Raw genomic sequence first — 27,097 nt, forward strand, 5'->3', positions numbered from 1 at the left:
TCCTTTTGTTAGTGAATTTTATGTATATTTCATAAGATTGATGAAGTTTAGCTTTCGCGTATGCTTATGTATGATGAGTTTTATCTCCTGACGTATTCTGAAAAAGTATATCACGTGATCACTTTCAGAAAGGTGCTTTAGTCTTTCGAGAAATACAAACTTTTTTATAAAATGCAGTAATTACAATTCAATGAAACCAATTTAGTACATTATAACATGATCACAGGTTAACATATTGTGTAATACGTAATAAGGGAGTGTGCATTTGGTATAAAAAGCAAAGAGAACATTATGTAATCTCAATGATTAAATTGCAGACTAAAAAAGAAAAAAAAACAGAGCATGCGCAGCAAGTTCTGCTTTATACAGTATAAAACAAAAGTGTCACAGAAACCATTGAGGAATCAAGATTTCTTCCGTAGAGAAAATAAAGACGAATGCAAACATAATATTATTGGGTTTCCAATAATTCAAGTCTGGTGACGTCAACTGTGCTAAACATCTTACAAACGTACATCAATGATCAAAACTGATTTCAAAAATGTATGGTAGCAATGAAATTTTCGTGCAACAAAAAAAAAAAAAAAAAAAAACACGCACACATCACAGATCGCCTTTTAAATGTTTCATTACGGATTATTCAAGCATTTTCAACACAAGATTTGACCGGCGATGGTCTACAGCAAAAACTTTTATTTTATTTTATTTTATTTTATTTTTAGAATTTGTGGTCAATAACGGTCGTAATGCTGTTCCACACCCTCCTTACTTCCCATTAAACCTATAATTACAAAATAGTAGAGGTTTTTCTCAAATACGGATCTGAATCAAATGCGCTTACTAATCCACAGCACGTAGAGTGTAGGGCGGAGAAGTTATCTACTTAGCCAACGGTGACGACAATAATATATATTTGTTTATAAGAAAAATAAATAAACAATAACAATATTAAATGCTTCGGTCAATTGCTGCACACAGGAAGTTCTGTCTGTCTGTACAAATCTCAGCCGACAGCGATCTCGTTCCTGACAGACTGTCTCGATACCACAGTTATGCCTTTGACAAGAATGTGGGTTATTTTTCCACTGATTAAACACCCGGATTATCTCATCTTTTTAGAAACCATTTAGCTCTGTTTTCAAAATTGTGGCCACAGCCAGACGGGCACCCCACAACGAGCCCTTTATCGAACTCCAAATATCCTTTAGGATATTTTTCCCATTCTGATAAACACTACTGACGATTACTGACCAGCAGCAACCTTAAATACTTGTCTAGAACACGTGGTTAACCTTGTGACCAAGTATTTTGCGTAGACCCTGCGTAATTGACGTTTACTTACATCTGCTGGCCGGTATGTGTAGTTAAAACTATGAATGCTTCGCCTTTGTTCGTAACTATGCCTCTCCTGTTCATTACTCAACACTGGTTGTTCTTAAAAGTACGAGATTATCTGTTTCAAAAAATTCTGTTTTGGGGTGAATTTCCAAAGGAGGTGCATTAAAAGAGGGACCAGTTGGTTCGTGTGCATTGAAACATTGATTACAGAGTCGAATTCTACAGCTTCATTCGGAAAGTTCTTCTGATCCTCTGTACAAATTCAAATGAAGAGCGAAGAGAAACAAAATTCTTAAACAAGCAGTTCAAGATATTCTTCCGGCTGAAGCATTTCAAGGGATTAATATTTTAATTTTTATGATGACTTAATTGAACAGATCTCGCTTTTGTAGGCAAATGTCTATCGGATGGTCTTCTGTCTAAAAACAATAAATAATAACAAAATTTATTTTTTCTTAAAAATTCAAAGTAAATGCAAATGATTGAAGTGTTGGGACAGTTAAAGCGACAGCGTAGTTCCCCCTTGAGTTTACAACATTGTCAGCAATGTTTCATTAACTTTGCTACAATACTTGAAAACAGGATTACGCATTAAGCAATGATAAAAAATAAAAATATATTGCTTAGAATTGCAGGCAATCCTTATCTCTCATCCAAGTGTGTACTTCTTAGAAATGGCTTTCGACATTCAGATAAGAGAGAATTATCTAAGATAACCTACTCACCTAAAACAGAAGGTCTGGTTCTTGGAAGTGAGGAAAAGCCTGTACAGACTGCCGTATCATGTGATTCCTTTTATTATTTATTTATTTGTTTGGTGATTAGCTGAACAGTATTGCCACAACTAACACAAATAAGCTATTTCTTTACTGCAATGTATTATTTATTCGGCACAGCATTTTTTTTTAAATCCAGAATATAGCACAATAACAATAAAACTGTTCTTGACAGCGTGGTACAGTCAGTCGTCCCAAAATTTGGAGAACAAGCGAAAAAAAGAAAAAAAAAGTCCAAAATACTTCTCATTAAAATGGAAAGAAAAGTCCGTAGAGTGCTAAGAATTTTCCATTATATATATATATATATATATATATATATATATATATATATATATATATATATATATATATATATATATATATATATATATATATATATATATATATATATATATATATATATATATTTATCAACATTTAAAATTGGAATGCGTGTGAAAATACTGTATATGCTATTAATTTAGGAGGGTAGCGCCATTTATAACTATTAGAATTCAAAGAGTAAAATAATGATTAATTCAAGAAACACAATAACGAATGTTACTTAGGACCACTTCCCAAAATTGTGAAAGTTTAAGGCAGTCGTTTATGTTGAAGTTCGTCTATGAATGATATCTTAAACAACTTTCTTTATATAAACTTTCAAGTACAAAATAACTTCCAGCTAAGACTTAGTTTCATTCTAATAAATTCTGCGCCTAGTAGATAAGGCATAGCTGGCTAGACCAGACGTATATGACTCATGAAGGAGAATATAATCTTCCATACAAATTTAAGGCTGAATTCCATCTTTCCGTAATAAAGGCCGCTTGAACAAGGGATCCTGTCAACTCCAGGATAAGAGACGGGGGTTAATATTGCAAATCACGCAGTCTTACTCCCTTAGATGGAATGGAAATTCTAGGATCTTCTGGAGTAAGATTTGAACAAACGCCTTAAATATTTAATACCTTTTAATAATTAATGTGTAATTAAAGGACAGTCTTCATTTGGAAGAGAATTAGTGGAACACAACTTATTGAGCACGGTGAACTAAAGTTTTAACACACCATATTTCCGACAGGGGTGATGATGTGATGCACCTTAATGTATTTTCCAGTATGCGTTGTGTTTAAGAAGGTCAAGAAAGGAGAGGTAATACTTGTATTCTACTTCAGTTCTACTGCTCTTATTTCCAGTACTTTAATTCTTCGGTTTACTGATTATTTTTCTCAAGAAAGCTATGAAGTTCCGACAAGGAAGAGCTCCAAACAGCGAAATCATTATCAACAGATTTGTACCAAATTGATACCTTAGAAGAAGAAGAAACATTCAGTAAATGTGATTCAAATTGTTCCATAAAATAATTTGCTAAAGTTGGGGAAATAGGAGACCCCCGTTGAGGTCCCTGCAGTCTGTTTCGAATTTGTTTTTAACATGAAATATAATCTGAATTTTTCACAAAATCGAATAATATCCGAGGAATTCAAAAAAAAAAAAGTATCTCGATTATCATTACACACCACAGATCTTTTAATTAGTTTTGATGTTGCTTCCCTCTTCACAAGCATTCAGTTGGTTGATACAGTAGAATTGCTACGTAATGATATTTTCTTCCTGATATAGTGAAATTATTGGATATTTTGTCATAAATGTTCATGCAGGAATGTTTCACTGGACTGGCAAAATGTGGTAAAATCGTCATCCAGGAAAAGGTATGTTTGCGTCTAATTATGCAGCATGTTCAGGTACGTATGCCTCTGTTATTATGAGTATGACTGACAATTTAGTATCAGAAAGATTTATACCAGAAGACAGAATATGAAGATAGAAGATTCATGTCTGTATTTAGGACAAATGATAAACATGAAAGATGGATAAATAGAAGAAATAAAGAGGATTCAACTAGGTCGGATGGCTTTAGGGAGGATAAAAGATATCTTAGAAAGTGATGTTCCCATTAATTTGAATAGGAGAGAGTTCGACCAGTGTGTGTGTGTGTGTGTGTGTGTGTGTGTGTGTGTGTGTGTGTGTGTGTGTGTGTGTGTGTGTGTGTGTGTGTGTGTGTGTGTGTGTGTGTGTGTGTGATTCACTTCTAATTCCATAAGAACCATATCTTGGAGTTACCAAGAGAAGAATGGAAAGGAATATGCTCGATGTGACACTTGGAGACAGGATACCTTTTCATTTGATAAGATTGAGAGTGTACTGCCATCAGGTATTTTGTGCATTCAAAACGGAAATGGGCTGGTCAAATTATACAGTAGCGAATAAATTAATCCGAACACTCATATTTCAAAGAAATGTTTCAATTTCGCAAGAAAATAAAAACAAAAATTAAACTCCAACTTTACCTAATAATTTATATGATCCTCTATTCCTTATAAGTTCATTAATATTCACTTAGGCATGGACTCTACCAACGTGGAACATATTTTTCTTATTTCTTCATCTCAAAACTGTTCTTTCATAATGGATTGTATTAAGTTATCCTTTGTATCACAATTTACTTTTCCAAGTCCGTTTTTACTATGGCCCATAAATTTACCATTAGATTAATGTCGGGAGAGTTACCTGGACTCTGAAGCAATTCGATTTTGTGATTTTTGAGAAACTCTTTCACTTCTTTTGAAGTATGTCATGGAGAGATATCCTGCTGGAAGATGAGTTCTTTGTCTTTATGGATCTGCGGAACCACTATTTTTTATGTATTGGTCACTTTTCGTCATACCGTCAACAAGCAGAAGTGAATGTGGACCGTCATGCGTAAAACAGCCCCAAAACGTTTTTTAAGTGGGTGTTTAAGTGCTTGTTGTAGGTGGTTTGGAAAAGTCCTCAGCCGCTGATTTGCGAACATAGGTTGCCCGCTCTCCTGGGACAAACAAAAAATGAGCTCTCATCTAAGAATATGACCTTTCGCTTCTCAACAGTCCAATCTTTGTACACTTTTGCTCACTTGAGCCTCTTTTTCTGGAGAACCTTTGCCAACAGTTGTTTCTGTTTTGGTCTATGGGTCGTCCTCCCTGCTCCCAACAATCTTCGGCAGACTGTCATGTCAAAAACATTAATCCTACTAGCTGCCAAGTCTCTATTTAAGTCTACAGAAGACAATCTTGGACTCATTTTCCTTTTGTTAACTAGTAAAGGTCTTGAGTAGATGTAGTTTTCCTTTGTAGCCCAAAAAGTCCATATTTTTGAACGCTTTCATGTAGATGTATCCATTTTAATAGCTACACGAAATGAATAAAACACTGCAATTGTCAACTTCTTTACACTATTAAAAACGCACAACACTGTTCATAAACATCGCACAGACAGTTAAAACGCGCACCATTCAACCGAAAATATAAAACCAAAACCAAACTTATTGTGAACTAAAACCAAAAACAAACCAAAAACTTGAAAATTCGCCTTGTTAGGATTAACTTGTTCGCAACTATAAGATACAGCAACACAAGATGGAACAGATTATTAACTGAATGGAGACCTGTGGCTCGCAGTAGGAAAAAAAAGACCAAGGAAAAGATTGTAGGTTAAAATTGTTAGGATTGCTGGAATATAGTGGATGAGAAAAGCTGAAAACACAGTAGAAGAGGAAAAGTGGGGTAAACTTTCGTCCACCAGTGGACTGATCCAAGTTGAAAAATAAGAACAATAAATGTCCTAACATAAAAATCCAAACGGCTATTTTTTCTGGCTAAATTAACTAAATTAAGGAGATAAGAATTCCTTATTATTTTATAGCCAGTATGCGAAACTCTGAGATCGAAAACTACGATCTAAGAGTTTCATGCTGAAGAACTATCGGCGAATCCAAGCGTAAGTGAACACCTGGTAGTACAACACCAAGGCAACTCGAAGCAAAGGTGGAGCAAGATCCATCACTATCCTTGATATTTTCTCATAATGTAAAACACAGCTCCTAGGAGATGTAATACTGCCTTACATTATGAGAAGAGGTCACTACCCAGACCGGCTTCAACCTTTTTTGAGATGTCATCAGTGAGTAGGTAGACCTGGATGATATCAAAGTCCTTATAAGGACTGGCTTAAAGGGGCGAAGCAAGAATGATTTTCATCTTCCCCGTTATCTCTGTAGAGGACAGTGTTTATTGAGCTATTAAATTAAAGCTCTGATCATGGCAGGAGGGTAACAGCAATAGCCGAGCCTCAGTTAGAACTTCATTGGCTACAGCATTGCCATCCATTACCCTCCAAGGATATTAATCACCGCATCTCACAAATCCCGATATCAAAGTCCTTATAGTCCTTATAAGGACTGGCTTAAAGGGGCGAAGCAAGAATGCTTTTCATATTCCCCGTTATCTGTAGAGGACAGTGTATGGATAAGGTGTTATTGAGCTATTAAAGCTGTGATCATGGCAAGAGGGTAACAGCAATAGCCGAGCCTCAGTGAGAACTTCATTGGCTACAGCATTGCCATCTATTATTACCCTCCAAGGGTATTGGATTGAATGAATCAATCACCGCATCTCACGGTCGATTGATTCCCTTCCCGATATCAAAGTTTAAGTGAAAAGAACTTACATACCTTCACTATACGAATGCCAGAAAGGTGTGCTCATATATTATAACTAAGATAAAAAGCCAAACGGTTCTTTTTTCTGGCGAAGTTAATTTAATTAAGGTGATAAAAATCCCTTATTATTTTATAGCCCGTATGTGAAACTCTGAGATCGAAAACTACGATCTAAGAGTTTCATGCCGACGAACTATCGGTGAATCCAAGCGTAAGTGAACGCCTGGTAGTATTTTATCCCTTTAATTTAATTAACTTCGTCAGAAAAAATAGCCGTTTGGCTTTTCATCTTAGTTATAATATAATATAATATAATATATGGGCACACCTTTCTGGCATTCGTATAGTGAAGGTATGTAAGTTCTTTTCACTTAAACTTTGATATCATCCAGGTCTACCTACTCACTGATGAAACCTCAAAAAAGGTTGAAACCGGTCTGGGTATTGACCTCTCCTCATAATGTAAGGCAGTATTACATCTCCTAGGTAAGTTCTGATATGATTAGAGAAATTCCTCTCTTCTTTCATGGAATTGAATGAAATTTGGCAAAGTAGGATTACTATCAAATTTTGCTAAGTTATTTCGAATGGACTATTTTAATTGCAAAGTTATGCAGAAGAAAAGCATATTGGACACAGGAAGATAATTTATTTTCACATCAATCACACCATAATCTTTATTTCTGCTTCTAAAACTTTAGCAAAAAAGGGAAAATAGAGGTTCACAGTTTTTCAGCAGCAACAAAAAAAAAACGTTTATGATTGGAAATTTCGAATTTATCATCATCTCGGTCTTGGAATTTCCAGGAGAAGTTGCCGAAACCAGCATCCGACAGACCTTTTTCTATGTGATCCTGGTCCATATCGAGACAAGGAAAAGTCGAGTCGCCTACTGCCCAGCGAGTGCATCCGAAAACCCCCATCATCAGAAAACCGCCACCTTCACGAAGTAAGGAAGCGATGGATTTTGTAGCCTTCCCAAATGCCTTCCAGTCTGGACATGACGATTCAAGACAGAGAGAAGAAATGACGAGGTCGTACTCGTAGGTGTATTCTTCACACAACATTGGATCGGCCAAAACATCGCAGAAGATGACCGCCTTTAAGCGGTTCCTAAGACGAGTCTCAATATCGTTCTTTCCCTTTTCTAAATCGCTAGAAAAAAAATCTTGGTGTTAATGCAGTACTATTTCAGAAAGACTAAAATCGTTATACGTGATGGGATAAACATACCTTTGTTGATTTTTCATTTCTCTTATAAGTCATTTAGAAAAGTAATAAACATTAGTCAAACATGATACCATTGACTACTATTATTATTATTATTACTATTATTATTATTACAGACACCTCCGGAGAATGTCACCGAAATGGCCAGCCTTTTCTTGAATTAATTTACACTACGTGCGCTCACCACTTCTAAGCACAAGTTATTCCAATTGGATAAAGACTAAATGAATAAAACTAAATGGCCTGTAAAGACTAAAACTCCAAGATTCCTAATCTGATCACTTCCGCCTAGCTTAATCCCACCAATGTAATATTCCATTGGATATCACATCACACTAAAATGCACAAACTTACATTTAATAACAGAACTGATAGCCATTTTCACAGGCCCACAATTCCAAAGAAGTGAAATCATTCTACAAGTACAGCATGATGATCGCATTACTGAGTGCAATGTCTATCTTTGCGTTATAAGCAAACGTAACAAATGTAACTCGTCAAATTCTTCATAATGTTAATAATATAAAGATAGAATAACAATGGACCAATACTGATCTTACAGACTTCTGCTTTCCACAGACACCACTTTTTTGATATCTGTTATTCTATCACACTCTTATTCAATGTAATAGTTTATAATCCAATCCCATATCTTGCAACTTTTTGCAAAGCCTTATTTGGTTGTATCTTATCAAATACCTCAGAAAATTCCAAAACAATTATGGTGTATCCATTCCTTTTTTTTTTCAACTGTCACATTTTCATAGAATGTGAGGAAATTAATGAAACATACCTTCCCATATTAAACCTGTGCTGTTCTTTGTAAAGTATAAATTCTCTGTCAACCCATTTCCGTATGCAAGCTCTTACTACCTTTTCCAAAATCTTCACGACCATTCCTGAAATATTGATAGGTCTACAGTTGGACACTTCTTTTTGGCCTGTGCGAATGAATTATCGTGCATTCTTTCCACTCCTTAGAATCTCCCTGTGCTGAGACTCAAATTATACAGTCAGGTGAACTGCATAGTTAGTTCAGCTGAACATTCTTTTACCATCCGTCTGATAAGCCATCGGATTCTATGACCAAATTCTTATTCGGTTTATGCAACAACTGTAGTGCCTTCTCGTCATCCCCTGAGTTTCTACATTCGGTGTAGAGGTAGTATTGAATTCCATACCACATACGCTGGGTTGATATTTCTTTGCAAAATGAACACTCATTTTTTGAAAACAATCCCTTCGCCATCTTCCACCCGCATACCATCCGCATTCAGAAGTTATTCTTCCATATTCATTCTCATTACTGACGTCATCCTTATGTACATCTTTTCACACAATCTTTTTCTTAATAGTATCTTGTTCAATAAGAATGCACAATCATTTCATTCCTACCTTATTTGTTTTTCGAACTCGAGGGACACATTTCGATGCTGCATCATTTAAGTATTTTTACTGCTTCTCGCGTCCATGGTTGGTCGAGTGGTTAGTGTATCCGCTTTCCAGCCAAGAGTCTGCGGGTTCGAATCCTGCGTAGGCATGGATGTTTGTCTTCCTCCTTCATACATTCATTCACCCAAGTATAGATACACTCGCCTATTTTGGACTGGGTCAACATGGGAATAGTAGACCCAAAACCTCCTGCAACGGGAGAGGCCTTCACCCAGCAGTGGGTAGAAAAATAGGCTGTTCATCATCATCACTGCTTCTCATGCACTGCCTGTATCTTTTTCAATCTGATAACGATACCGCGGAGCTTGTGTTCTCCTCGACTGGTAATAATTTTCTGCTTTGTAGTTCAACTAGAACTAAAACGACCACTCCTACTCCAATTGGGAATTAAAGGTGCTAGCAAATTTATTTATTTTAAATCTACACGTAACTTTTTCTGAATGGAATCTCCATATTCTTAGCAGCATTTCAGTTCAGTATAGCATAATCATATCATTATCACCAACTGGAGGCAGAACAGTAAACTTCTTAAATGAGATCCTCTTTAACACTATCACAGGATCAACCATTCTTTGAGGTCGAGTTCCTTCTGCCCTTGAGGAAATTGTCCCGAAATAGCTAAATAAACTCGGATTCATTCTTCTCACGTAATTAGCCGATTCATTTCATTGACAAATCTCATTAGAAGAATGAAGCCCTCGCCCCTCCTATCTTGTAGAGCCTTAACAAAAATATTGTATCATTTTCCAATCGATGCCGGTTAGAATGTCAGGGTAAGAAATCAAATGTTCCACCCCCCCTCCTCTATCTTGTTTTCTTCAGTGGAAGATGAATGAGGAAACAGACATACAGGGTGCCCATAATTAAAGAGGAAGTGTTCAGAGCCTTGTAGCGAGAAATGTATTGGACGAAATTCAACCAAACTTGGTGTGAGTACACTCTGGAAGATGCGGTTTTGAATTATAGAAAAAAAATTCTGCCAATAGCCGACAATTGGCGCTATAATCGCTTGATATTTGCATAATCTCGCTTATTATGCATAATTCACATAATTTCTACTGACGAATTGGTGGATATAAGGAAGACCGAAACGGATTCACGTCATTCTGATAAGGCTGAAGAACTATGGATCTCATCTTAGCGGAACGTGCGTTGCTAGTTAAGCTTTACTTTCAACAATGCCGCGCTTCGAGAATTTGGGCATTTGAAGGATAGGAGAAAAGGTCCAATGACAATAACAAATCTTAGAAAAACTGATTTTACGATTTGAAAATAGCGGATCTTTAACAGTGAGGCCAGGACGAGGGAGCAAACGGATTATTCCTCAACAAGTTCACGATGTTGGAACTGCCGTTGTCAAACACGGAATGAATAACGCACAAGGATCCAGTGCTCGGGCAATATCAAGGCAACTGGATATGCCTACTCAACTGGGTGGAAAATCCTGTGTTAATGCTGAGGTTTTTCCCCTACAAGATCTGCTATTCTCAACCTTTACTTCGTGGTGATGCAGAAACTCCACTTCAATTTGCCCTGGCGTTCTTAGCTAGAATGGAGGTGGATGATGCATGGTCGTGGAAGATCTTGTGAAGCGACGAGGCACATTTTTATCTGAACGGTAGTGCTCACTCGCACATTTGCCGTATTTGGGCTGCGAATAACCCTCACGGGTTCCATAAGACTCTTCTACACTCACTGAAAGCCACAGTTTGGTGTGGCTTCACTGCATTGTTTATTATCGGTCGGTATGTTTTCAAAGAACTTCAGCCAACAGTGACTTGCACCATCTCTGCTGTTAGATATCGAGAGTTGCTGTTCAACTTTGTTGTTCCGCAACTACAGCAGCAGCGAAGATGTCTTGACTCTACCATATTCATGCAGGGAGAAACACCTAACATTGATTAGCCGGTAGAACGAATTACGAAACCACTTCACAGAACAAGAGTAATTAGTCGTGCATTTCTCACAGCATGGCCGCCTCGTTCGCCTAATCTCAACCCCATGTGACTTTTGGTTGTAGGAACATCTGAAACGCTTGGTGTATGAAGGACGTTCCAATTTTAGCAACCTTGAATGACAAAATAACGCAGCAGGTGAGACAAATCAATGCAGATCTGTTGCGTTGCTATAGAAAATATCATTCACAGAATGAAGTTCTTAGAACATCTGAAAGGAGATATTAAACCATTTCTAGCGTAAATGTCCTTTGGTAGCAGAATAGTTTAGTATTTTTATCTTCTGTAAATATAAACCACATGTTCCAGAGCGTACTTACACCAAGTCTGGTTTAATTTCGTCCAATATACTGTATTTTTCGCTACGGGGCTCTGAACTCCTCTTTAATTATGGCCATCCTGTATAACTGAGTATGGCACATGCAGCCATTCTGAAAAAGGCAGGTTCCAGATGGATTAACAACAAAAATAATTGCTATATATAGTTCATAAATTAGTACTTAATTTTTCTATACAAAATTCTGTCTGAATGTTTTATCTTAGTTCTCGTGCATCAAATTTTATCATAACATATCTTTAGTTTTAAAAGTTTCCGTTTGAATTTTATCCAAATATGACACTCAAATACTCATCAGAAAGTATACAACATGCGACTACAGCACAAAGATTGTGCGTAACATAAGCATTTGACAAACTTCGTTGTCAACGAGTGGTGATGAAGGTATAAAAATGTTATGGGAATAGTTTTAAGACTTCTGAAATGTTCTTCCGACAGTGGCAGGTGGAAGAAAGCCTTTATTCTGAATCCAGTTCTCAGTATGAAGCTAGCCTGGGTTTGTAGACTGAAAAAAAAAATGAAGTAAGCTGCTGGTGATAGGAACCCACCAAATGAAAATCTGCTTGTAGAGATCTGCGAACAAGAATTCATTGCGTGTTTTAGATAAAAACTTTTTGCCTAATATTAACTAATATTAATTTTTGCCTAAACTCTTAATATATTCTTGCCTGTATACCAGCTGATTTATATTAACATAAATGCTATACATTATTCTGCAGTTGATAAACACTGTATGATATAAATATAGAGAAAGAACTGACTAACCTGTAGCCTTCCATACCAGCCACCAAATTGAAAAAGGGTGTATAATCCAACGCTCCAGCTTCTTGTTTCCTCCATTTCTGTACAAAGTTCCTATTTGAATCCGAGTAATCGCTGGTTACCAGATAATCAAAGTGTGCACTAGGTGACGCCAAAAAATGCACTCCAGGCCCACATCCTACTTCAAGACAGCGCGATCCCTTGAATCTTCCTAAGGAAAAAATAAACGAAATGACAAATTCCTTTCACGGAAAAAGAAATTCCCCATTGGGAACGCTACTAAGAAGTAACAGATTGCTAACTAGAAGTTAAGAAAGCACACTATCAAAGTTGAGTGGTAAACTAGGTAGGTGGATAAATCAGGTAGGTTTAATCAGTTCTGTTTTACTTCAAGTTTTTTTTTTCAGTGTCTTAAATCTCTGTAATTCATTCATTACAATACGTTTTATTAAAAGGATATTGTAGCCATAGCATGTCATTACAGAATTATTAATATCGCAAGAAGTCGACCATTCATTTATTACTCATGAAGGTGAAAATAACGTATCATTTGTTTCATCACTAAACAATAAAATGTCAAAAATTATGATACGTTAGTTTCAACTTCATGATTAATAAATGATGGTCGAAATCTAAATTGTATGGTAGTCTCTCTTCAAACATTTTCAAGAGGTGAATGATGAACGCTTGTTGGTATAATTTTGTTGGCCAAGAGGACAGCGTATATATATATATATACTGTATATAATAACTCTCTCTCTCTCTCTCTCTCTCTCTCTCTCTTTGTTACGATCATGAATATTCACAATCTAAATACATTCCTTCGACAAATAAAGGAGAGGACATGGTAGAGTTGCATTAAGGAATCTTTCTGTGGTAAGTCGTTGACTGGATGGAGGAGTTGAAGTACTGCAAATCGCATGCTTATGATAATTTACACTTATATTTAGAGTTTCGAACTAGACAAGAATCAAGCAGATCATTTGAATTGCGTAAATGTTCTTTGCTTAGTTTGGAAAATTCGTTAATAATTTAAAATTTGATTACTTTAGGAAGGATTAAGCACATCCTCTTATCTGGAGCAGCGTATGAATGCACTCAACGCCAGTGATGCTCGGAGATAGAGACGGGGATGTTATCAACCGATTTTCTAAACACTTCCACCTACGATGTTATTGTTTCGCCTGCATGTATATTAAATTATCTTGGCTTTCATTTTCGAACATTTCACCCCGACTGCCCTCCCAATCTTTACGTGTTGAAGATAAAGTTTAAAACCGCTTCAAACCTTCTACAGTATATAAGCAGACCGAGAGTCGCTTACGAGATGGTGAAAGTCATCTTCGAACTTACAGACATCCGTGGCACAGTGGGATTCAGGCCCACAACCTCTTTCTCTCGGAGACAGAGAAAACGTGCTATTTATCCGGCCAGTTGGACCAGTTAAGAGGTGTTGCGATTATACTTCTGATGGTTCTATCGCAAACTTCTTTCTATTTCTTGTTTATCAGCCAATGATTTAAGCCTTTTCAGTGAGTTCACTTTTGGAATATCTTCAAAATAAATGTTTATGATTTTTGTTGCATTTTAATTTTAACGATTAATAAAATTAATAGCTAAAATATCGTAACGTACTGTTCTCGTTAAGTTCTCGTCTGGTTAACCTTCCAGGTTAACCAGAGAGAAAACATCGTCTCCCTTGCAGACATTCATTTGCCCGATCTCGACAAATTTTTACTAAATATGCTTAAGCATCGCTGATAATTTCGGCACTATATATATATATGTATATATATAAACGTAAAATAGAGAGGGTAGGCTTTCATTAAAAGATTACACAATAAACATTTTTAGTGAACTTCAACTTTTAGTAATAAACAGGTTCTCAGTCTCAACCTTGAGATAAATAGATTACGTCACAACTCAATAAAATATTGTGTTCATCGAGGTTAATATTGTTAATGGTAGAAACGAAGTGCTTGCATTTTTTCCTTTTTTTTATTTTTAATGAAAGACTACAGCTGACCTCTCAGTCTTTTTAACAGTTTTGCTAAATGGTTGAAAAGATAAATGCGTTGGAGGAATCTGCGCCTTCAAAAATTGGGCATAAAGTCATATCTGCTTTGTGAATTTTGGGGACTCCATAAAAGTGTGGGATGAGAAGATGAACAGAACGGTTTGTTGGTATCGCCACTAAATTTATAAGTAACTTTAAGGAGATTATTAGTGCGATTTCGTAACTCTCTAGTAGCATCAGAGTTAGGTATAGAGTTCGTATTAATGTGAATAAGTTGAATATGCTAGCTGTCATGCTCATCCGGGTCAAGGATTACTGCAGCATTATCCTTATCAACTGGCAGGAAAACTAATTTGGGTGTTGTTCCGAAAATTCCTTAGACCTTAGCTTCTCTCTCTCTCTCTCTCTCTCTCTTTGGTGTAGTAAAAGTCACCGGAGGTTTCGCTGCGTTTAAACGTGCAAGGAAAACTTGTTGTGGAGCTAAGTTGTTGCTTGTTTACTTTTTGTTAATAGAGCTCTTCAGGTACTTTCCTTGAGCATACTGCAAAGTCCTAGCATTTGCTAAGAACATGTTTTTTTGCTGAATAACACATTTTTGAGATTTGTTAAAGGTTCTTTGTGCCCTAAGCGGAATTCAAACCAAGGCTTTTTGACTCGAATGGTTTTGTCGATTCCTGCTGAGCTACGAAGATTCTAGACGAATAGTAACGTAATGTAAAACCGTCGTTGACAGGTCTTAAAATGTAAAAAAAGCCTACGAACTCGCTTTCTGGAATTTTTAAGGTAAGGTGTGTTAGCCCGTCTCATATTCTCATATGGACGTTGTATTTTACTCCTTAAAATCGAATTTTTCAAGAACACACAATTTACAAACATAGCAGATAATGCAAATGGCGTAAACTGCCTATCATAGGCCTTAAACAGGTGCTTAAGAAACCAAATTACTTCATCGTAATTTGGTTTCTTAAGCACCTGTTTCTTAATCAAATTACTTTTATCTGGAAACATTTCAGAAAAACGCCGTAGAAGTATATTCTTGAAACCTAAGTTATGTAAGGCTATTGTCGATTTGTTTTCTTAGTTCGGACATAAGGACAACAATCGCTGATTATTTTATATCACCTCAGCGTTTTACATCTTATCTTGTGAACAAGAATAATGGTTCGCTTCCTTTCTTGGTTTTGGAACTAATTACAGTGTCTGCAAAATTAAAATTCTCAGGAAAACAATCCATAATAAGATACCCTCATGCCTTTTCACATCATTTACAAATCTCCAAAACTAGGAATTATCTCAACACTGGGAGAGTGCCCTCCCTATTATTGGTGAGATAAATAAACGGCCCAGAAATCCCAATTTTGAACAAACACCATTCTACAAAATGGATATAATAAACGTGTAATTCGCCAGCTTTTTGGCCAAGTAGTTGGCATACTCGTCCTCCAACCAACTGCGAATTCGATTTCCATAGTGGATATGGATGTATGTGATTGTCTTCAGGTGGTGGAAGAATTTCATTGCCCGGTGTGAGACCGCCTTTCCACTTACTGGAGGACAGAAACGGGTTTAAAAAGTTCTATGCTTGGTCGCTTTACTAGAGTTTCGGGTTATGCATAAAATACAAAGTTAAACTTAAAATATCTCAGTCCAACTAACGCAATATAGATTTGCAACCTTCATTGTGTGGGAATCAGATAAAAAAGGGTCAATTTCAGACTCTTCGGCAGCCAGCAAACTCAACGCACTGCCAATGATGATGAACCTAAATGTTTTATTGTAGTTTTCCTATATTGGCTCTATTTTATTAAACTATCCAAAATTCTTAAGGAGTATAAAATACAATCGGGATTTACTTCTTTCAACAGAATATAATCGTTACTTTGATTCATTACGCTTAGAAAACAGTCCTCTGAAATAATCTGGAGTTTATCGTTCCTGGTATAGTTGCAAGACCCCATACTACGGACAGACAGAAATCAACTGAACAGGGCATAGAGGAGCATGTCGAAAACAAAATATCAGAGATGTTGTAACACAACAACACTGCTATCCCGCGTTATCTTTAGCTAATCCACACGACACCTGTTTATCAGAAAGACATCAAATTCTTCGGAATATATAGAACGTCTTATACCACTGTTAGAGCGCATCACAGAAAGAAAAATCTGGGAGTCCGCCAAGATCATGTTAGATCCTTCTGTACCTCTAAAGATTAGAAATATTAAATTAATTAAAACTACACTATTAATCTGTAGTTTGTATTCTGACTATAATGCACCAAATACGTAAAAGAGAGCATGCCAACGTCACCACAACGAGTAAATGCTCACAAATAATTTGAATTATCGGGCTATTTAATAGCCTATTTATTGTCACAATTAAAATTTCTTTCTTTATTTATTTCTTTATTTTAAAATTTATTTCTTTCAATTGAAGAGGTCTCATGTATTTAGAAAACTAGTCGTGTTATTAATGAACTCCAAGTTATTGTGTGTTTACCTCATTTCGACTCCATTCCATTCATATTTCTCTCTCTCTCTCTCTCTCTCGTAAAAGAGAGCATGCCAATGTCACCACAACGAGCAAATGCTCACAAATAATTTGAATTATCGGGCTATTTAATAGCCTATTTATTGTCACAATGTCAATCGTTCGCTGTTTGTAAGTTCTTTTTATATATTTATATTTCCCTTTATTAAAATTTATTTCTTTCAATATTGAAGAGGTCTCATGTATTTAGAAAACTAGTCGTGTTATTAATGAACTCCAAGTTATTGTGTGTTTACCTCATTTCGACTCCATTCCATTCATATTTCTCTCTCTCTCTCTCTCTCTCTCTCTGTAGATGTAAGCAGGTGATTTCAATGGAAGAGAGAGAAATCAAACAGCGACAGGTTATATTCGCTCAGGCGAAGAACTAGTTATAAATCACAATGGAATAAACCTTGAACTTCCGTTCATTCAATAAAATGCAAATATCTACCACATTCTTCTAGGATGGGGATATGCATAAACGAAAAGAAGAACAATATCTATTACAGATTATATTATTTTCAATGATAAACTCAAATATATTCGGATGAAGTAAGGTTGATAATGATCAGTTATTCGAAAGTCAATTTTAGATATTTATTAAATTATCTATACGAAAACAGACTGAAAGTAAAACTTCAGCGTATTGCAAACAATATAGAAGTGAAACGGCAGTAGAGAAAGGAAGCATTAAAAATTTAACAGCAAAAGAAAATCTGGAATGCAAATTACCAAACAATAAGAAATGGATTAGCGATCCTAAAACAACACAAAACCAGAAGAGTCTGCAAACCTCTGAACCAAATTTCACTTTCTTCAGGCAAATTAAGAACCACCAGAATCCGCTTTCCTTCCCAGCTCCCTGTACTATCCTCCTGTCAGTATTTTGAACAGATAGAATGGATCACCATGGTAAGAAAAAGAAGCATAAAAAAATATATTCAATATGGACAAGAATAAAGCAGAGTAACACAGTGTGCTTTGGATGAAAACCATTTCATCAGGTGGAAAATAAATAAATAAAATAAAAAGCGAAGTTGCTACACAGACCCCGGGTTTAATCATAGAGAGTGTCAGAAATGGTTCATGTATTACAGAACTCAGTGAACTGTAATGATGATGGTGTATTTGTAGAATTACAGAATGTGTTCATGTAGAATTACACCAACAGAAATGATGGTGTAATTCTACACCTACATGTACTTTGGCGCTTTGGCCTATCAGCCCCTCAGCAGCAATTACAGAACATTACAGTAGACGGCGCCATTGTCGCTCTCCTTACACGTGACTGTCCTTGTTCTGGGGAGCCATTTCAATTTTAGTGTTTGCTGAGTGTGTGTCTTCAAAGTGCCTTTAATAATGCTAACTTGAACTGTCGAAACATCAAGTTGTAAATATTCATTTAGTTAGTGGATTATTTATTTCGTTTCCGTTTCTAAGTAGTTTTTAATTCAGAAAGTTCAACATCAAAACGCACAAATACAGCAGTTACCTTGCAACAAATAATAAAGAAAAAAAAGAGAACAGAACATGCCTGTATGCCCGTTATTCCATCTTCATCTTTTCGACACTGTGCAAGAAGGGAAAAAAAAGCTACGAATATAACAATAAAATCCAGTATGAAATATATTTAATGTGAGAAAATAAAACTTATAAATAGTATTGAAAAAACTGATGTGTAACAATGATCTTAGAAGGTTAATAATTGTAACAGATGACAATCATTGAACAAGTTAGGAAAGCCGAAGTATTGAGGAAACAGACGTTTACGAAAGATTTGGAATACAAAATATAAATAGCTAATAAAATAAATCGAATAATAATATGGAATTTCGGTAAAAAGATCATTAAAAGACAAAACAGCAAAAATCGGTCTCAAATTCTTTGGACCGTTAGTTTGGAGTGCAAGATAAGTTCAAAGAAACGTAAAAATCAGAAAATAAATGAAGGCAGCTCATAAAATACGATGAGGAAATATCGGGTGGGAAGAAGCATCGGGCAGAATTGGAAGGGGGGAGAAAATATCTGGTACCAGATTTTTAAAACTAGAATTTAATTACTCAGTAAGAAAAACATACAAAAATCGCATAGATATAGTTAGCACTGATCACGTTTTAGACTTGACGTATTTAGCTGGATTAAAGTTAGTAGAACAGAACCCAATTGCTGATATTATATAATAAAAATACTCACCGCTGCTTGTCACTTCGTGAATGTTTGTAAGAAAAAACTTCACTGACGAGTCCAAGAAGTCTCTCATTATGTCATTATACCCTGCTGAATCGAAGGCTTCCCCCTTGAAAAGTTTCTTCCACTTTTCGGGATTACTCGAAGCGTCATTTGTAGACATCTTCAGATTAAAGACTAAAAGAAATTATTATGAGAGTCGTAAAACAGTTTGTTATGACTAATTAATTTTAGGCAGATGGAAATAAATAAACTCAGACTATCAGAAAACTTCTTTTTACGACTATTTCTAAAAAGTAATGCGACTAAAGCGAGTGGTGAGATTTAAAACGATACAACCAACGCCACGTCATATATTACATGATTTCGTCCTTGGTGACAAGTCATGAGGCATGCGATAACCGTACATGTTTACACAACGTCAAGGTTAAAACTTGTGGATCCTACCACTGCGCGAGAAAAGCAATAATAATAAATTCTCGATGATAATTTTAGAAAATCTGAAATTCAAATTATCCGAAGTTAAATATATACGTTACAGTTTGTAAATTCCCCTTCAAAATATTTGGAATAGTTTAGGTTTACTACTTTAGGTTTCAGTTGTTTTAACCAATACAAAGTTGGTTTGTTTCGACAATTGCTGATACGATCATGCACTCTAAAATATTTCATTGACGATATTTAAAAAGTCATAGTACTGTATTCTTCTAAATTTGCTAACGGCTTTATCCTTCAAAGGAAGTAGGCGACGCCCGTTTACGAAACTAATTCGTTTTTTAATGTATTATTTTTTTTATCCATATCCGCCTGTGGACAAGCTACAAGGAAAGTTACGAGAAATATTTTCAGAGCATTTGATTCGAGTGTGATATGAAGACCTGCTCAGCAAGTTCCATTCTTTGGTCTATCGTTCGTCCTCTGTAATTGGAAGGCAAGTTTTTTTGCTCAGGTTAAATTTAGCGAGGTCAAGCATATGAAACGTAATGTTCAAAATCTGTAAGACATTTGCTAATTGCAAATAAATATCTTCACCAGCTCGTGAGGTGTGAGAAAAAGCAATGCCACTATAATTTGTTTCGACTAAATATTAGATGATTTTCATCAGTCAGTGTGATCCCTCCACCTCAGATGATATCGTGAAGTTGTAGACAGCAATGATCGGTCTCCAGAGCATGAGAAAGATAACACTTGTCCTATCCGCGGTACTAACATACTACACCTATCTTTCACGGGTAGTTATATCTTTCTTTCTTTCTTAATTCGCCCTATGCTTCCCAGTGTTTCCTATGTCTGTAGATGCGTGTGTTCAAGAGGCCGGTTTGCCTGTTCTGGTGGACGAAGCACCAGAATTTCCGGGCGTAGTTACGACATAAAAATAAAATAAAGATATAAAATTTATGTCGTCAGCTGCGACTCTCAGATAATGTTTATGCGAGTTATCACTATGAAATATGTCACTTTTATGCATGTGAAAAACTGCACCAGCTATGAGGTGTTGCTGCAAAGAGTCGTAATAAACACGAAGAAAAAAAGAAACAAACAAAAAGGTCAGCATTAAAAAAAAAAAAAAATCCTAATAGCATATCGTGTGGAATATACGGTCACGCTCCTCCGCTGACAGACAGAAGTTGCCGTTTCTGTAATTATCTATTTCCTGTTAGGGAAGCGGCACGGCATAATCCCAACGCATATGAAGACAAATCCGCAAAGAGCAGACGATGGGCAGAACACTGTGCGATAGTAAAAGAGTATACTCGTATGCATAGTGCTAGGTCGCTAGTCGTTTCGCATTATTATTATTTTTTAAATCTATTCCTGGTAAAATTTAATCTAAACTTGATTTTGACAAATATAGTGATTGTTTTATCTAGTGAACTGTGTGTTTGTTTCTGCGAACATCAAAAGTGAAAAGTCACATTACGTGTAGCTTATTGTGAGTTAGTTATAAATAAATAAATAAATATTTATTTATTTATTTATTTTAAATAACCATTTTGATGGGATGGGATGAGAAAAAAAATCAAAATGCTTTATACCAACTGAATACAGCGCAAATTGTTTTAATTTATAATGCGTGATTTATTTAAATTATAAATGATTTAATAATTTTTAATAAAAAATTACAAAATAAAATTTTGCCAATGAAAAATTCGAGTCGAGTAGAGTTAAGTTACATAATTTGTTAATATATGGGTGTGCATAGGACTGGTGTTTTCTTTATAAACTTATTCATTGTGTTGGTCAATTGTCTTTTAACTTAATTTTATTTTCTTTTAGAAACAAGTAAAATATTGCATTGCCATTTTCTTTGTTCTCATCTAATCTATTTTTACACAATAACCAACTTTGCTTTTGAATGATGAAAATATTTGTGCAGTTACAGTCAAATGAACAGACGCGAACCGGTTGCTGACACTACTGCAGTCTACCACAACGCAGATCGCAATTTCTACTTCTATTTCATCGTTGCTAAGGGCAACTAAAGTAAAAAATAATAAAAATCATACTTTGACATAAAATTATCGCATTTCGCAGGTTCACTATTGCATTATGTGGATTTGAATTTTAATTTGCATGAAACAATATGCAAAAAAAAAAAAATTTGCGCTTTTAAAATTATAAATTGACAAAAAAAATAAAAAATAACAAAAAATCATAAATTTTTTGTTGTTCGTAGATGCCGGCTTCACATATTTGTGAAGCCAGCATCTACGAACTTAGGTTTTTAATGTGATTCCTCAAATTTTAGTACAATTTGTATTTAAAATCCTCCGTGTGGAATATGTTGCGCAGTATATTCATGTGAATACTACCCGCAAAAAGAGCTTAGTGATAACCGTGATCTACATATTACACATGGAACTTTTTTAAGCCAGTACAAGAACATTCACAAAACACCCATTCAATAGATAATAATTACAACAATAAACCGTCGAGTTTGTTTTCACTACCTAAAGGAGTAAGTAGCACTGTTTCAGAACTTTTTTTTTCTTTTCTGAAATCAGTAACCAGGCCGTATCCAGTTCTAGCCATTGCCAAAGTTAAGTGTATTTCCATACTATGCTAGTTAAGTGGCAATATTCCGAATCCTAACTAGTTTATGTGTATACATTCTCTAGTTTATTTTGCTAGCTTTCTGAAACTCCAAATAAAATATTTTACAAGCTAAGAGCAAACAGTTCTATAATTCACTATAGCAACCAAATCTGACGTGTAACGGCAGAAGCAGACGACAATGCGCAAACAGCGCGTGTCTTCGCCACTCGTTATGATTAAATATAATAATATTTAATAATAATAATTAATTAATAATTTATTAATTTATAAAATATAATTTATAATAATTATATTTAAATATTATTAAATACAATATTTAATAATAATACAGTTATTATTTTTTTAAATATTATTTCTAGTAAACTGATGACTATTATCGCTTTTTTTTGAACAGTAATTTTAAACCTTTCTGTAAAATAAATTGTCACATTAAGCTAAATGAAATCACAACAAATTTCAAGTTGCCGCCTTACCTTCGCTGAATAGGCTAACTAAAAGAAGTAACGTATATTAACTGAGGCTGATCACGTTGCTGCAGCTGTACGTAGTATTGCGCATTCGAAATAATACACTAGATAAAAAGCTTGCATTTCATTCTGAAAAGCTCATCACGGGACTAATGATAATTTAAATCGCCAGGATACACAAGTAATAACGGCTGCTTTTATATGATGAACAAAGAAACTTCTTAATACAGCTGCGAAAGCTCCTGCAGACAGCGCCGTTTCATATTTTTAAACGTAACGCTTGGAATCCATGTGCACAGCGCCACCACCAATGAACGTAAATATCCACAGGGAAAGGTATGAAATTGACGTTAACGCTGTCGTATAAAAAAACAAGAGGGGATGGGGATGGGGAATTATGTGAGTTAAAAAATAAAAGAAAAGAAATATAAACAACTAAAAATATAATAAAACGGCTACTCCAATAAAATAAGTACAGAAATTATCGGAGACAAACATGAATACCGAGTATCGTATCAGCATTGGTTTGTAGAATTCATTTCAAATGCTGTCATAATTAAATGATAGCAAACGATTCAAAATGAGGATAATTTTGTTTCGGATGAATAAAATTTACTGAAATTTGATATCAGGAGCTATCCTGAAATACACAATTTTTTAGTGGAACCATTATTATTATTATTATTATTATTATTATTATTATTATTATTATTATTATTATTATTATTATTATTGTTACCCAGACAAAACAAGATATCATATAAACAAAAATCTGATTGGTGATACAGAACAATTCAGATTCTACCCAAGAATCTAAGAATAGTCCGTCAGGTACGTCGTAAAATATGGACTGTTCCAAGCAATGCTGTTGGCAGCATAAAATAGAGACTGTATTGGAAAACGAAACAGCAAAAATTTTTCGTAGATCATATGGGGTCACTTCGCTGATGTTTAATTGCTGTAAATGATGAGTCTTCGGACTCCTTGGAGGTATCAGGAATAATAATAATAATAATAATAATAATAATAATAATAATAATAATAATAATAATAATAATAAATAGTTGGATAGCTTCTTTGAAGTTGCACCAAGTGCACCGATAACTATTGGGATGACTTTGATGTGTTTAACCCACAGTCGGCCAACTTCGATTGCCAGATCTCGATATTTAGTATTTTTTCCCAGTTCTTTGTTGTTAATGTTGTTATCACTGAGTACTGCAATATCGATAATCCAAACCTGTCGATGTTCGATAATTGTGATGTCAGGTCTATTGTGTTCCAAATGCCGATCAGTTTGTATTCTGAAGTCCGAGAGAATTTTCGCTGTTTCGTTTTCCAATACAGTTTCTATTTTATGCTACCACCAGTTATCAGAAGTAGGAAAGACATATTTTTTGCATACATGCCAATGAACAATTTTGGCCACTTGATCATGGCGGTATTTACAGTCAGTTTGAGCTATTTTGCTGGAGGCACTGATTAGATGTTCTACAGTCTCATCTTTCTGATCGCAAAATCTGCATTTGCTGTTATTATTATTGATGTTGAAAAGTTTTGCTTTTATTTCATTAGTTTGTAATTCCTGTTCTCGAGCTGCTAGAATAAATCCTTCTGTTTCTTTTTTAATGTATCCGTGTTGTAGCCATTGCCTTGTCTTGTTCACGTCAATTTTGTCCTCAGTATCTCGAAGAAATTGGCCATGCAAGGGTTTATTTTGACAGCGCACATATCGGTTATTTTGTTGTTCCTTTTTATAACCGGATTGGTTTCCTGTTGCTTTTAGAAAGCCCTCTTGTGTAATTGCTTGAAGCATTGGCTCAGAGCTATGGTCGATGTAACTTCTTACATTAATTTCTTCTTCTTCCACAGTCTGTCTCACTTGCAGCAGACCCCGTCCACATATTCTCCTCGGTAGGTAAAACCGGTCAACATCACTTCATGGATGTAATGAATGATGCATAGTCATTAGTTTTCTAGTTTTGCGGTCCAGTTTGTTTAGGTCTTCTTTTGTCCAATCTATTATGCCATCTGTGTATCGGATCACTGGTATAGTCCACGAATTCATTGCTCTAATTGTGTTTAACCTATTTAGTTTTGTTTTCAGAATATTTCTAACTCTTTTGATGTATTCTGATGCTGCCTGCTGTTTAACTTTCGAGTGGAGAATATCATTGGCTTCTAATACTCCTAGTTATTTATAGTGTTCGTCAGTTGAAATTGCTTTTATATATTTCTCTTGATCAAAATTAAAACTGCTAGTGTCATTAATATTTCCTCGTTTTATAGATAAAATTGCGCATTTATCTAAACCAAATTCCATTTTGATGTCCTGACTGAGAATATGAACTGTATTCAATAATGAATGTATTTGTTGGGCCGATTTTCCATATAACTTGAAGTCATCCACATACAATAGATGGCAAATTTTAGTATTACATTCAGAAATTTCATATCCCAGTTTTGTTTTCTTCAGAGTCATTGACAAAGGTATCAAAGAAATGTTGAAGAGCAATAGTGACAAGGAATCACCTTGGAAAATTCCACATTTAATGCTGATATCTCCAAATCGTTCATTATTCACTATTAAAGTTGTTTTCTATGATTTCATAGTAGCAGCCAGAAACGAGCATATGTTTTTGCTAATTCCAAATAGTTTTATTGATTTTAGGATCCAGGAGTGTGGGTAGGGAATCGAAAACGCTTTCTTGTAGTCTATCCATGCCCTGTTTAAGTTAGTTTTTCGTTTTTTGAGTTTCAGAGAATCATTTTATTAATAAGGATCTGTCTTTTGTTCTTCTAGATCAGTGGTTTCCAAACTTTTCGCCGCGAGGGCCACATTGGGTACTTCAGCATTGTTCAGCGGGCCGTAGTAAAAAAAAAAAAAAAAACCTAGAATTAGATCTATGAGTTTTATTGAAAGCAGATAAAACTGATTACAAAGTATGTGAGATTAAATTATCGTATATTAATGACAACGGACACTATCAGCAAATTCTCATATTTTTATCTTAGATTATAATAAAAGCATTAATGTGAATGATGTAACTGTGTTTGTGTTTTTAAAATCTTATTAAACTCAGGTTCAAATTTTGAAGCGCTAATTACAAGTAGCAATTTCAAATGTTTATCCGATAAATTTGTCCTGTATTTTGACTTGATATATTTCATTCGGGAAAAAGTTTGTTCCCAAAAAGATACGTTGTCCCAAAAATAGAGATAAATTTAAAAGCAAATATCTTCAAATTTGTTTGTAAAATTTTGTAAAATTCAATTATTTTTCTTCGTTAGTCCATTTTAACCGACCTTTTACAGTCAGAAAGACCGTAACTTGGATTACGGCTACTTTTTGCTATACGGGAATATATTTTGAACACAATTTTAATTAATGCATTTGAAATCTATCAACACCCTGTTTTTTTTTTTTTTTTGCGATTCTTATTGAAAAATTATAGTCCAATTGGGGGATAAAATCATATCGCGGGCCGTATTTTGGAGACCCCTGCTCCAGATTTTTGAAAACTGACTTTTTGTTCAATCGGATAAATCTGATTATCTGATAAGTAGTGGTATATGGAATTTGACATGATTGTAGTGAACAGCTTAAGCAAAGTTGGTAAGCATGTTATTGGAAGGATAGTTATTTGGGTTTGCACTCTTATTCCTATCTTTCATGAAGAGAAAAGTGCGCCCAGATATCATGTAGCCTTCCACTGAGCCCAACTGCAACAAATAATTAAATTGTTCTGCCATTCGATCATGTAAACTGGTTAGATGTTTTAACCAAAATCCATGTCTTTGCGAGGTGCACTCCAGTTTTTTAATTTTCCGGCTTGAACACTGACCATTTCTTTAGTGATAATGACATTTTGCATTTGTGTTTGTTTCATTACTGATTCTATTTCGTTATTCCATGAGGCATTTTTATTGTGTTCAATAGGGTTATCCCAGATTGACTTCCAAAATTTGAGTGTTTCTTCTTTTCCGGGTGAATGATGGTTTGCATTTGTATTTCTCTGGAGAGACTGGAAGAACTGATGTTGGTTCTGTAAATTGCATATTTTGTACATATTGGTTTATTCTTGCTTCATATCTTTTACTTTTCTGTGCAGTCGCTGTAATTCTTTGTTTTAGCTCTTCGATAACTTCTGCAATTGTTTTGTTTGCCAAATTATATGTGTTATTTTTTTTATGTTATTATTTTTCAGCCGTCCCTCTTTAAAAGTCTTTAAGTTGCTCAGATCAGCTCGAAGTTTGTTGACTTTTCTTTCTAACCGGATTTTCCATGGTGCAGATTGTTTCAACCTCGGCTTTTGCTCTTTCGGTTTGCAACCAAGCTTTACTGAAATGATATAGGCTGTGCTGTATAGGAGCTGATTTGTTTCCTTTATACTGTTGGTTGTGATTGTTTCAATTACAGCATTTGCATCTAAGAGGAGCTTTTTCAGCTTAGATTTTTGTAAAG

At 35.1% G+C, this 27,097-nt stretch overlaps 1 protein-coding gene across 2 annotated transcripts; it reads right to left on the reverse strand.

Annotated features, from left to right (window-relative positions):
• Positions 1–7,265: 7,265 nt before the first annotated feature.
• Positions 7,266–22,880, reverse strand: LOC150093371 (nicotinamide N-methyltransferase-like). Of its 2 annotated transcripts, XM_090413995.1 has the most exons (4): positions 22,639–22,880; positions 19,115–19,285; positions 12,376–12,583; positions 7,266–7,791 (listed from the first exon to the last, which is right to left on the reverse strand). In XM_090413995.1, exons 2-4 carry the CDS (start codon positions 19,269–19,271, stop codon positions 7,359–7,361), a joined length of 798 nt encoding a protein of 265 aa, XP_090270121.1. In that variant the 5' UTR covers positions 19,272–19,285; positions 22,639–22,880; the 3' UTR covers positions 7,266–7,358. The 2 variants fall into 2 exon arrangements, with proteins under 2 accessions (XP_090270121.1, XP_090270119.1); XM_090413993.1 differs by lacking the exon at positions 22,639–22,880 and having other exon boundaries at positions 19,115–19,441.
• Between the last annotated feature and the right edge of the window lie 4,217 nt (positions 22,881–27,097).

This window comes from Typopeltis vanoorti, chromosome 24 (genome assembly GCF_054136105.1).
Source record: "Typopeltis vanoorti isolate ZY-2024b chromosome 24, IOZ_Tvanoo_1.0, whole genome shotgun sequence".
Taxonomy (NCBI): domain Eukaryota; kingdom Metazoa; phylum Arthropoda; class Arachnida; order Uropygi; family Thelyphonidae; genus Typopeltis; species Typopeltis vanoorti.